The sequence below is a fragment of the Sinocyclocheilus anshuiensis genome, unplaced genomic scaffold (assembly GCF_001515605.1).
Source record: "Sinocyclocheilus anshuiensis isolate Anshui unplaced genomic scaffold, SAMN03320099.WGS_v1.1 scaffold3346, whole genome shotgun sequence".
NCBI classification, from domain to species: domain Eukaryota; kingdom Metazoa; phylum Chordata; class Actinopteri; order Cypriniformes; family Cyprinidae; genus Sinocyclocheilus; species Sinocyclocheilus anshuiensis.
In genome coordinates this window covers 174,111-186,967 of record NW_015536739.1, presented here as the reverse complement: position 1 = coordinate 186,967, position 12,857 = coordinate 174,111, and the positions used below count along the sequence as shown (strand labels likewise).

Below are 12,857 nucleotides of genomic sequence, written 5' to 3'. Positions count from 1 at the left end.
GTGTCAAAGTCGAAACCCGGTGCGGGTGTTTTTATATCACTGTATTTCTGAAGGAAACCGACTGTCTTCAAAAAAATAATTTTCGTTTGTGAGCGCAGCACTTATTTGATAACAGCCGTTACTGGGGAAACCTCTATCTCTTCCGCTCTACAAGCGCCTCCTGCTGGCAGAAAATTAATTTGCATATATATGCCGCCACAAATAGAGTGCAAGTCTGTGGGAAACACCGTTTCTGTTATGAATATTATTCAATATTTTAATTTGAATGTCGGATTGAAATTAATGCTTTTATTAGAGTAGTTAATTGTTAGCATAAGCGCTCTAACGCTAATATAATGAGCATTAGAATGAAGTTTCTTTATTAACTATTTAATGCTCCTATAACTTTTATTAGGGTAAAAAAAAAAAACAGGAGGACATGATGATATTTACTATTTTTACACACCAGAAGCTTTTAAATTAATTGTGAATCTAAAATATGCGTGCTAGAGAATGTACAAATGGTTAACATTAGCTAACTTAGTTGTTATTCTTGGCTGAATAACTAGGTTTTCAAAAGAAAATTTTTTTTAATATGTACACCGTTTGGATTAAATGAAAGTATAGTCAATTTTTTTAATTAGCATGTTTTTGTGTTTTGCTTTGATACCGAAATTGGTACCGAGAACCGTGGATTTTCACTGGTATTGGTACCGAATACTGACATTTTGGTAACGTGACAACACTACTGCTATGTGTGAGTGTGTGTGGTTTACAAAGAAATGTAGAAAATACAAAAGATTAGGCTACAACACTGTATAACATCACTGAACTAAATTATACACGTATGTAAATCACATTTCTTATTAATATCAATTTATTAACAATAAAGATTAAAAATAAGAAAAATGCACATTACAAATGGGCTGTACGTTGTTGTAAATGAGAAACAGATTTGTCGTGCAGCAGTAACGTAACGATAACATAAAATTTCAAGCAAAATGATCATATTTATTCAAGCATTTAACATTTGTAAGTTAATTAAATGTCTGTAATGAACGGCACAAATTATAGATAGCCTATCATGAAGAAGGTCCTCTGTACCAAACGCGTACAGTAGGCTATAGTTGAGACAGTAGTAGCCTATACAACTCCCCATAAATAGTTCTATACTGCCACCTGTTGGCGCAGTTGTGTAATTTAGAGAACAACTCTTGTTATGTCGAGATCACAAGAAAAATAAGTTGTGATAACGAGAAAACAACTCTTGTTATGTCGTGATCACGAGAAAATTAAGTCGTGATAATAAGAAAACAACTCTTGATATGTCGAGATCACAAGAAAACAAGAAGGAAAAAAATAATAATGCATGGCCATTTAGAACTTCCGTACTATTTTGTAGTTAAATGTCTCACATTATCACAGCTTCAATAAAGCGTTTTACTGTTGCCTCTCTGTAACTTGTTCGACCTCACGTTCATATGTGGATGTAAGATTTGATTACATTTTATTGTTGAAATTTTTGTTTTTATTCTTTGATTTTAGGACCTTGAGTACAAAATAATTGTATTTCTGAAGACTGAGCTGGAAAAGTTTAAGAAAATTTTAAAAAAAGAGAACACACAATACTTTGTCCAGGATTTTATAGAGGACATGTGCAGTGTCAAAGAAGCAGCTCTTGATATCACACTTTACTTTCTAAAAAGTATGAAGCAAGATAAACTTGCAGACACTCTAAAAGGTAAGAGGCTCATGAACATCTGTCATACTCTCACTTATAAAATAAGGAAATAAAAGTAGGATCAAGTGTTTTTGTTGTGTTTGTTTAGATGAGCTGGTCTTCATTAATCAACGACAACTTAAATCGAACCTGAAGAAGAAGTATCAGTGTGTGTTTGAGGGAATTGCAAAGCATGGTGACTCTACACTTCTGAATAGCATCTACACAGACCTCTATATCACTCAGGGTTGTAGTGAACAGGTCAATTATGAACATGAGATTAGAAAGATTGAAGTTGCTGCCAGGCGTCATGAAACACAAGAGATACAGGTTGAATGCACAAATTTGTTTGAAGCACCTGAACAAGACGAGATCAGAACTGTATTAACTAAAGGAGTTGCTGGCATCGGAAAATCAGTCTCTGTGCAAAAGTTTGTTTTGTTTAAAGCACCTGAACAAGACAAGAAGATCAGAACTGTGTTGGCAAAAGGAGTTGCTGGCATCGGAACATCAGTCTCTGTGCAGAAGTTTGTTCTGGATTGGGCCGAAGGAAAAGAAAATCAAGATATCAGCTTCATATTTCCTCTTCCATTCAGAGAGATTAACTTAAAAGAGAAAAAAAAACAAGGTTTGATGAGCCTTGTAAGTCAGTTTTTCCCTGAGACAAAAGGACTGAACCTTACAAGAAGGAATCAATTCAAAGTCCTTTTCATCCTTGATGGATTGGATGAATGTCGTCTTCCTCTAAACTTTGATGGTAATGACACGTGGTGTGACGTTTCATCACCAGCCTCTCTGGATGTTCTCCTCACAAACCTCATCAAGGGAAATCTGCTTCCTTCTGCTCTCATCTGGATCACCACCAGACCAGCAGCTGCCAGTAAGATTCCTCCTGACTGTATCGACCGGGTAACAGAGGTCAGAGGTTTCAATGATGCACAAAAAGAAGAATACTTCAAAAAAAGATTCACTGATCAGAATCAGGCCAAAGAAATCATTGATCATGTTAAACAATCAAAGAGTCTCTTTATTATGTGCCACATCCCAGTCTTCTGCTGGATTTCAGCCACTGTTCTCCAGAACATTTTGGAGGAGAAAAGAAATAATGATCAGAAAAACAATCAGGCTGGTGATGCCTCCAAAACACTGCAGATATCAAATACTGAAGACATTCCTAAGACTCTGACACAAATGTACACACACTTTCTCCGCTTTCAGATCCAGCAGAGCAGACGAAAATATGATGGAGAATACACACCAGATGTTTCCTGGGATAAAGATGCCATTCTGTCACTGGGGAAACTGGCATTTCAACAGCTGGAAAAAAACAACCTGATCTTCTATGAATCAGATCTTGAAGCCTGTGGTATTGATGTCTCTAAAGCATCAGTGTACTCAAGCATGTGTACCCAGATCTTTAAGGAGGAAACGGGGATCATTCTTGGTACCATGTACTGCTTTGTTCACATGAGCATCCAAGAGTTCATTGCAGCCCTTTATGCACCAAAGAGTCTCTTTATCATGTGCCACATCCCAGTCTTCTGCTGGATTTCAGCCACTGTTCTCCAGAACATTTTGGAGGAGAAAAGAAATAATGATCAGAAAAACAATCAGGCTGGTGATGCCTCCAAAACACTGCAGATATCAAATACTGAAGACATTCCTAAGACTCTGACACAAATGTACACACACTTTCTCCACTTTCAGATCCAGCAGAGCAGACGAAAATATGATGGAGAATACACACCAGATGTTTCCTGGGATAAAGATGCCATTCTGTCACTGGGGAAACTGGCATTTCAACAGCTGGAAAAAAACAACCTGATCTTCTATGAATCAGATCTTGAAGCCTGTGGTATTGATGTCTCTAAAGCATCAGTGTACTCAAGCATGTGTACCCAGATCTTTAAGGAGGAAACGGGGATCATTCTTGGTACCATGTACTGCTTTGTTCACATGAGCATCCAAGAGTTCATTGCAGCCCTTTATGCACATCTGTTTCTAGACAAAAACAAGAAAAACACATTTGTTCAAGAGTCTACAGAACATGAAAACCAAAATGACACCATGATTGATTTGCTCAAGACTGCAGTGGACAAGGCACTCGAGAGTGAAACTGGACACCTGGACCTTTTCCTTCGCTTCCTTCTCGGTTTGTCACTTAAGTCTAAAAAAACACTCTTACGAGGTCTGTTGACACAGCAAGATGGCAGTGACCAGAGCACAAAGGAAATAGTTCAGTACATCAAGCAGAAATTAGAAGCTAATCTGTCTTCAGAGAGATCCATCAATCTGTTCTACTGTCTGAATGAACTGAACGACCAAACTCTGGTGAACGAGATTCAGACTCAACTTAGAGAAGGAAGTCTCTCATCTGCTGAGCTTTCTCCTGCCCAGTGGTCTGCTGTGGCCTTTGTGTTGTTGACATCAGAGAAAGAGATGGAGGAGTTTGAGCTTCAGAAATTCAAGAAATCAGATGAGTGTCTCATTCGACTATCACCAGTCATCAAAACCTCCAAAAAAGCTTTGTTAGTAATTTGTCACATTTTGCACTCATCTTAAAACACATTTATCAATAACCCTCTATAATTCATTTTTTGAATCATATACCGCCTGCAAGTTAATTCTAAACAACACGCCAAAGTTATTCTTTCTATATAGTTTAATTGAATATAATGTGAGAATGCTTTATATTATGCACTTCAAACAAATACATAAACGTATAGTGTAATGTGGCTCTGACAGGTGCTCTGGCAGATGTGTGTGCTGTATAATGCATTTGGAGATTTTTTTTTTCCTCAGTGTATAACTTACATACACTTGCAGTTAAATGTATAAATGTAAATTTCAGAAAATCCTGCAAGTATTTGCATTTTGCATAAAAGTTCTTCCTGACAGCAAGTATTTGTTGAACTTCACAGACTTCATTAACCCTTAAATGCATGAATGTTTCGCCAATCATTATTACATATTCGGGTCTTCAGCGACCCGGACCTAAATATCCAGCACGGATGGATCTCTAACTGCTGCAATAGCAAAAAAAAAGTACTCTCTTGATAGTTTAAGAACAATTACAGAAGAAAAAAAAAACAAAGCATATTTCGTTACCTTTTGAAACTTAAAAGGGTTGAATTTGAGCAGATGATTTTAGCGTCGCTGTCATCGTCAGAGCGCACTTCCACAGTACATTCAGCATCTGCCTCATATTCACGAATCTCAGCCATATTCTCAAAACTATCATTTTCAATGACTTCATATTCAATATTTTGATCACTGCCAGCTTATTCACCACATCCAGCATCAAATGGCAGTGACATTTATATTTCATTGCGTATAGTAATTGCTCTGCAGTAAAGCCATTCAAACCAGTTACATTTTTGCTGATGATATTCGTTTGTTTTATGCCTGCTGTAATTATCAGTGAAACGTCACGTCATCATTGTGTATGAAACAGTGCCACCTTGAGGCAAAAAGATGCATTGCACGTATTGAGTCATCCGATATGTAAATATAGTTGCGCAGAAAAAAATACTTACACATTTACATACCTAGGGTCTCTAGCAACCCTATAAACTTTTTACAAAAAATTAATCAGAAAACGGGCATTCTTTTATATTTTACAATTTTTTTCTTCTTATATTGTTTATAATTAATAGATTGAGGAATACTAAGAAAGTTGATGTTTAACTTTAAAAAATGAAGGAGGGAGAGGGTAGAGAATGATGTCCCAGGTCGCTAAAGACCCGAGGTATGCATTTAAGGGTTAATCGAGCACCAACACACACATGCACATCAAACAAGTAGAGCACATTAGAAATGTAGCACAATTATTCTAACTAAAATATGCATTTTTCTAAGATCCCACTTGCTCCGCTTTCAGATTCAGCAGAGCAGACGAAAATATGGAGAATACACACCAGATGTTTCCTGGGATAAAGATGCCATTCTGTCACTGGGGAAACTGGCATTTCAACAGCTGGAAAAAAACAACCTGATCTTCTATGAATCAGATCTTGAAGCCTGTGGTATTGATGTCTCTAAAGCATCAGTGTACTCAAGCATGTGTACCCAGATCTTTAAGGAGGAAACGGGGATCATTCTTGGTACCATGTACTGCTTTGTTCACATGAGCATCCAAGAGTTCATTGCAGCCCTTTATGCACATCTGTTTCTAGACAAAAACAAGAAAAACACATTTGTTCAAGAGTCTACAGAACATGAAAACCAAAATGACACCATGATTGATTTGCTCAAGACTGCAGTGGACAAGGCACTCGAGAGTGAAACTGGACACCTGGACCTTTTCCTTCGCTTCCTTCTCGGTTTGTCACTTAAGTCTAAAAAAACACTCTTACGAGGTCTGTTGACACAGCAAGATGGCAGTGACCAGAGCACAAAGGAAATAGTTCAGTACATCAAGCAGAAATTAGAAGCTAATCTGTCTTCAGAGAGATCCATCAATCTGTTCTACTGTCTGAATGAACTGAACGACCAAACTCTGGTGAACGAGATTCAGACTCAACTTAGAGAAGGAAGTCTCTCATCTGCTGAGCTTTCTCCTGCCCAGTGGTCTGCTGTGGCCTTTGTGTTGTTGACATCAGAGAAAGAGATGGAGGAGTTTGAGCTTCAGAAATTCAAGAAATCAGATGAGTGTCTCATTCGACTATCACCAGTCATCAAAACCTCCAAAAAAGCTTTGTTAGTAATTTGTCACATTTTGCACTCATCTTAAAACACATTTATCAATAACCCTCTATAATTCATTTTTTGAATCATATACCGCCTGCAAGTTAATTCTAAACAACACGCCAAAGTTATTCTTTCTATATAGTTTAATTGAATATAATGTGAGAATGCTTTATATTATGCACTTCAAACAAATACATAAACGTATAGTGTAATGTGGCTCTGACAGGTGCTCTGGCAGATGTGTGTGCTGTATAATGCATTTGGAGATTTTTTTTTTCCTCAGTGTATAACTTACATACACTTGCAGTTAAATGTATAAATGTAAATTTCAGAAAATCCTGCAAGTATTTGCATTTTGCATAAAAGTTCTTCCTGACAGCAAGTATTTGTTGAACTTCACAGACTTCATTAACCCTTAAATGCATGAATGTTTCGCCAATCATTATTACATATTCGGGTCTTCAGCGACCCGGACCTAAATATCCAGCACGGATGGATCTCTAACTGCTGCAATAGCAAAAAAAAAGTACTCTCTTGATAGTTTAAGAACAATTACAGAAGAAAAAAAAAACAAAGCATATTTCGTTACCTTTTGAAACTTAAAAGGGTTGAATTTGAGCAGATGATTTTAGCGTCGCTGTCATCGTCAGAGCGCACTTCCACAGTACATTCAGCATCTGCCTCATATTCACGAATCTCAGCCATATTCTCAAAACTATCATTTTCAATGACTTCATATTCAATATTTTGATCACTGCCAGCTTATTCACCACATCCAGCATCAAATGGCAGTGACATTTATATTTCATTGCGTATAGTAATTGCTCTGCAGTAAAGCCATTCAAACCAGTTACATTTTTGCTGATGATATTCGTTTGTTTTATGCCTGCTGTAATTATCAGTGAAACGTCACGTCATCATTGTGTATGAAACAGTGCCACCTTGAGGCAAAAAGATGCATTGCACGTATTGAGTCATCCGATATGTAAATATAGTTGCGCAGAAAAAAATACTTACACATTTACATACCTAGGGTCTCTAGCAACCCTATAAACTTTTTACAAAAAATTAATCAGAAAACGGGCATTCTTTTATATTTTACAATTTTTTTCTTCTTATATTGTTTCTAATGAATAGATTGAGGAATACTAAGAAAGTTGATGTTTAACTTTAAAAAATGAAGGAGGGAGAGGGTAGAGAATGATGTCCCGGGTCGCTAAAGACCCGAGGTATGCATTTAAGGGTTAATCGAGCACCAACACACACATGCACATCAAACAAGTAGAGCACATTAGAAATGTAGCACAATTATTCTAACTAAAATATGCATTTTTCTAAGATGAATGTAGGTTTAAAATGCTACATGAAACTTAATTATATTTAAGGGGCACAGTAACTGTAAATGGACTATTGTAATGGGGTATAAATATAATTACTATTTTGAGTGAATGTAATTGTTACCAGTTAACATTTAGTCTGTGTTTTTGTTTTTCTTTATCATTCTTAATTAAGTGACTTTAAAACGTTGGGCAAGCAGTTTTGTTTTAGATCATGATGTTTAATTTTTTTTTCATGTAATGTATAGCCAACTTAGATACATTCACCATGTTTGTTTTCATAGCATCCAGTTTGCACATTATTAGCTTTTTTTTTTTTTTACTGGAAATAAGTATTGATTTAGTCCTAATTGATCACATAAACAACTTACAGATTAATCAGTTATCAAAATAATATTAGCTGCAGTCCTACAGTACATCAACCATAAACCTCAGCATTTTTAACATGCTTAAGATTGTTTTATGTAGCAAATATCACTGTCTGAAAATTACTGATCTATGAGCCTCACAATATATTTAATGTTTAGGTAGAAATATTTACATTTTTGTATTTACCAAATGTATGTATTTACCCAATTTTATGATTAAATTTCACTTATAGGTTAAATGATTGCAATTTAACAGACAAAAGCTGTTCAGCTCTGTCTACAGTTCTTGGATCAGATACCAGTCTAAAAGAGCTGAACATGAACAATAATAATCTGCAGGATTCAGGAGTGAAACTGCTCTGCACTGGACTGGAGAATGTAAAGTGTGAATTGGAGCTACTATGGTAAATTTACTAAGATAATTTACTAAGGTAAAACAAAATATCTAAATGATGCATTTCTCATATTGTCCATATATCTCAAAGAGGCTCATCATTAGGCCTTACAAATTATGTGACTAAATAATGTGCTTTTTAAATATATCTGTACATTTAAAGGCTTAATGATGAGTCACTTTCAGATATATGGACAATATAAGAAATGCTTCATTTAAATATTTTTGTTCATGTTTACTTTTGTTTTACATATATAATGCAATATATAATGACAATAATTTAAGAATCTTTTTTTCAGGCTCAGTAAGTGTGAGTTGACTGAGGAAAGCTGTTCAGCTCTCACTTCAGTTCTTAGTTCAGCCTCCAGCAGTTTAAAGGATCTTGACTTGAGCAATAATAATCTGCAGGATTCAGGAGTGAAGATTCTCTCTGGTGGATTGAAGGAGAACTGTAAACTGAAGAAAATCGGGTGAGTTGCTGTCTAACATATTAAAGGTCTCTGGGCCTTTTGTTTGCATCCATATTAAGTCATGGGTTTTGTTTAATTATTATTATTATTTTTTTATTAATTTGTTAAAGGAACAAGGATTTTTTTAGAATTACTGATTAATCATCTGAATGTTACATTTTCATTCCTGTTCTAGACTTTCAGACTGCAGTATCAGTGAAGAAGGGTATAAAGCTCTGGCTTCAGCTCTGAGATCAAACCCTTCACACCTGACAGAGCTGGATCTCACAGGAAATGATCCTGGACAATCAGGAGTGAAGCAGCTCAATGATTTACTACAGGATCCAAACTGTCAACTGAAGACACTGAGGTGAGACATGATGAAATAATACTACAGATAAAATGCAGATTATAAATAGTCTTTCTTTAATACAATAAGCTGTAGAGTCTATTGCTGCTGCTGTTGTCATTAGTGTTTATATATAATAATAATAATCTAGATTAAAAATGCTAAGGGATAGTTTACCACCAAATAAACTCTTTCATTATTTCCTCATCAGGTTTTTGGGTCCTGCTGCAGATGAAGCCTGTCAGTATGTGAAAGGAATTGTGGGTAAAAACCCGTTACTCCTGAGAGAGCTGAATCTGAGTGAACAGAAGCTAGGAGACACACGAGTGAATCAGATCTCTGCTCTACTGCAGGATAAACACTGTAAACTCAACACACTGATGTGAGTATTGTACATGGTTTAATACATAAAATGTAAAACCTGTTTAAAAATATTTAAAATATAATATTATTTCATATTTTATTGTTAGTAGCTTGCTTGGATTAGGACTGCCGTTGTTCCTTAATGAAGGTTTTGAGATAAACTGAAGATTGTTTCCTGTCTTTGTTTTCTTTCTCTGCAGGCTGAAGAATAACAGTATTACAGCAGAAGGTTGTGTTGCTCTGACTTCAGCATTTAATTCAAATCCTTCAAACCTGATAGAGCTGGATCTGAGTGGGAATAAACTACGAAACACAGGAATTGAGAAAATCTGTTCTCTTTTGGAAAATGCACAATGCAGATTACAGAAATTGAAGTGTGTATTTTCATTTATGTACATTTCTGCATGTAAATATGAATGTATTGATGTGTAATTTATTCTGTATCTTTGTGCTTTTTGTTTGATCTGGGGAACTTTATAATACAAACAAAATCAACAAAACACAAAAAACCAAGGTGACAAGAAAACAGCAAGAGAGGAACTAAGAACACCAATTATATATCCATCAATGGACATTACCAGACAATTAACACAGAAAACACAAAGGCTTAAATAAACAGGGAGAATTAGACTAACAAGACAGGTTCAAACAATCAGGGAGTAATGAGAACACATGAAACAGGAACAGAAAAATTACAAACTACGTTCACAAAATCACAAAGATACAGAATAAATTACAAAATGTCTATTGGATTAGATCAAATGATAAAAATCTAGACAATTGTGGAGACTAAAATGTTTTGTTACTTAAATTTGTTATTATTTGTTTCTTACTACTTACAATTTAATTTTTTTATGTAATATTTAGAAAATTGAATGAATCAGGTGATATTAAGGCATTAGCTGCTGTACTTGACTTTTTATATACAGACTTTCAGACTGCAGTATCACTGAAGAAGGATATAAAACTCTGACTTCATCTCTGAAGTCAAACTCACACCTGACAGAGCTGGATCTCACAGGAAATGATCCTGGACAATCAGGAGTGGAGGGGCTCATTGATTTACAGCGGGGTGAAAGCTGTAAATTAAAGACCATCAGGTGAATGAAGTTTTCAGATATTTAAATGAAGCCACAGTCATAGTGTCTGTAGTGTACATGCAGAATTAAAATGACAGGAAAAAGAATTTACTGAATTTCAAGTTAAAGAAATTCAATACCAAAACACATTTGAATTTCATGAGTCTGACACTCAAGTTTTCTGACACAAACAATAATGTACATAATTAACATGAATAATTAAAAAATTATGTTTTTTTATGATTATGAATTTATGAGTTTTATAATTTTATTTTCTCAGCAGAACTAGAGGCAATTATCACAACTATGATGTAATTATCATAAATACACTGTACCCATAAGGAGGATGAGAGCTGCAAAAGGCATGACATTATAACATGGTTATCTAATCTAAGTTCTTTTCTACTTCCTGTAGATTTTTGAAAAGTCCTGCTGCACAGAAAGCATGTGAGCACCTCACTGAAGTACTGGGTACAAACCCATTAGTACTAAAAGAACTGGATCTGAGTGAAGATAAATTAGGAGACCTGGATGGGGAGAAACTCTCTGCTCTTTTGATGGACTCTCATAGCAAACTGGAGAAAATGAAGTGAGTCAACATGATGTACACGGTTTATTCAAATCTCTCAGTCGCATGTGTGAGCAGATATGAGAATCTTTTGATCTAATTTGTAATAAATAATGTTGTTTTTGTGTTTAGGCTGAATAATTGTGAGCTGACAGAGAAATGCTGTTCAGTTCTAGCTACTGTTCTCTCCTCCAAAACCATCCTGAAAGAGATGAACCTGAACAACAGTCGTCTGCTGGACTCAGGAGTCAAAGAGATCTGTGAGGGACTGAAGAATCCTGTGTGTGAGCTGGAGATACTCAAGTGAGTACATTTCACCAGCAGCTACACTCAACAACAGTAGACCTGTCATATTAAATACTTTATTGGCTTTGTACGATATGTAAACATAACAACGATATATTTTTTTGCTGAACTCACTAATGCCTATTGTTACATACATAAGAATGAATGTCACCAACATTTTGGCCAATTGTGCTGCTTCTGTCATTTCATCTGCTCTCGGTGTTGGAGACAGCAATCAGGCAGCTGCTCCACACACAGAGCAGACAGCAACAGCTGAAGATAACATATTTCTCTAGACTAATAGGGGTTTCAGTCAGAAAGTTTTGAAGAACTTGGTTGCAAAGCCACATTCCGTGTATTCTGTCCTGGCAATGTTGTTCTGAACAAGGTGCTGACAGATAGCTAACAGAAATAAAGCTCCATCACACGTTCTTCTTTGTATGCAATGAATACTTTACTTGACACAACTGTAAAACTAAGAAAAACACTAAAGATACAAATTACAAATGGATTCTATTTTAAAATAGTATTTACACTTTCACATTCATAAACATTCACTTACACACTGAAATGCCCAAATAAACAATTGATTTAGATTAACAATGTGCTTGCATGAAAAAGGGATTGCACAGCTCTGTTAGCATGTTAGCCATTAGATCTCACCAGAATTCAGAATCAAACATTGAGGTTTAAACATCTCAATAATCAATCAGATCTTATTAAACTAACACAAGAGAATATTACGCATTTTCTTATGAAATTTATAACTTACGGCCATATCTACTCCAAGGAATAGATGTTAAACAATGACGTGCATCTGAAACATAGATCAGAGAAAACAAGTCTCTTCTTCTACTACTTTACATACGTCCAGTTGCATTCTGTCATAATATTTTTTCGCCACTAAAAACACAATAATTGTTATTCTTACATTTAGGTAGAACCTCAAAAATTCATCAACAGGCGCAAGCGGCTGTTGATGAAGACCAAAGCAACAGGTGGATTAAATCATTCATTCACAAAAACTCTGCAGAAATGGAGCAAGCGCTAAGAATGCATGTAGGCTACGGGAAACAGCAAAGCTGTTGAATTAAACATACACGCAATCAGCTTTTCCACGTTTACTGGCCCCAATAATCAAAACTTCTACTTAGCGCTTGCTCCATTTCTGCAGATCAGTTTTTGTGAATGAATGACTTAATCCACATGTTGCTTTGGTCTTCATCAACAGCCGCTTGCGCCACCTGCTGGTGAGCGACTGACAGCAGCTGGATATC

The 12,857-nt window shown here is 35.7% G+C and overlaps 2 protein-coding genes across 2 annotated transcripts in view; both read left to right on the top strand.

Moving 5' to 3' along the window:
- Window positions 1-1,522: 1,522 nt before the first annotated feature.
- LOC107655452 (protein NLRC3-like) lies at window positions 1,523-4,261 on the top strand. Its single transcript, XM_016442945.1, has 2 exons — window positions 1,523-1,720; window positions 1,809-4,261. Exons 1-2 carry the CDS (start codon window positions 1,633-1,635, stop codon window positions 4,259-4,261), a joined length of 2,541 nt encoding a protein of 846 aa, XP_016298431.1. The 5' UTR covers window positions 1,523-1,632.
- A 1,323-nt stretch (window positions 4,262-5,584) lies between these two features.
- Window positions 5,585-12,857, top strand: part of LOC107655406 (uncharacterized) — a 78,383-nt gene continuing 71,110 nt past the window's right edge. The window contains exons 1-7 of the mRNA XM_016442888.1: window positions 5,585-6,397; window positions 8,327-8,497; window positions 8,787-8,957; window positions 9,133-9,306; window positions 9,497-9,667; window positions 9,849-10,022; window positions 10,578-10,748. Coding sequence (XP_016298374.1) covers window positions 5,760-6,397; window positions 8,327-8,497; window positions 8,787-8,957; window positions 9,133-9,306; window positions 9,497-9,667; window positions 9,849-10,022; window positions 10,578-10,748 — 1,670 coding nt within the window. The 5' untranslated portion in view covers window positions 5,585-5,759. The remainder of the gene's footprint in view (window positions 6,398-8,326; window positions 8,498-8,786; window positions 8,958-9,132; window positions 9,307-9,496; window positions 9,668-9,848; window positions 10,023-10,577; window positions 10,749-12,857) is intronic.

Bases quoted from the DNA above. Each gene is read 5' to 3' on its own strand.
- LOC107655452 (XM_016442945.1), top strand. From the start codon at position 1,633: ATGTGCAGTGTCAAAGAAGCAGCTCTTGATATCACACTTTACTTTCTA. The intron at 1,721-1,808 runs GTAAGAGGCTCA...GTGTTTGTTTAG, and splicing joins ACTTGCAGACACTCTAAAAG to ATGAGCTGGTCTTCATTAAT.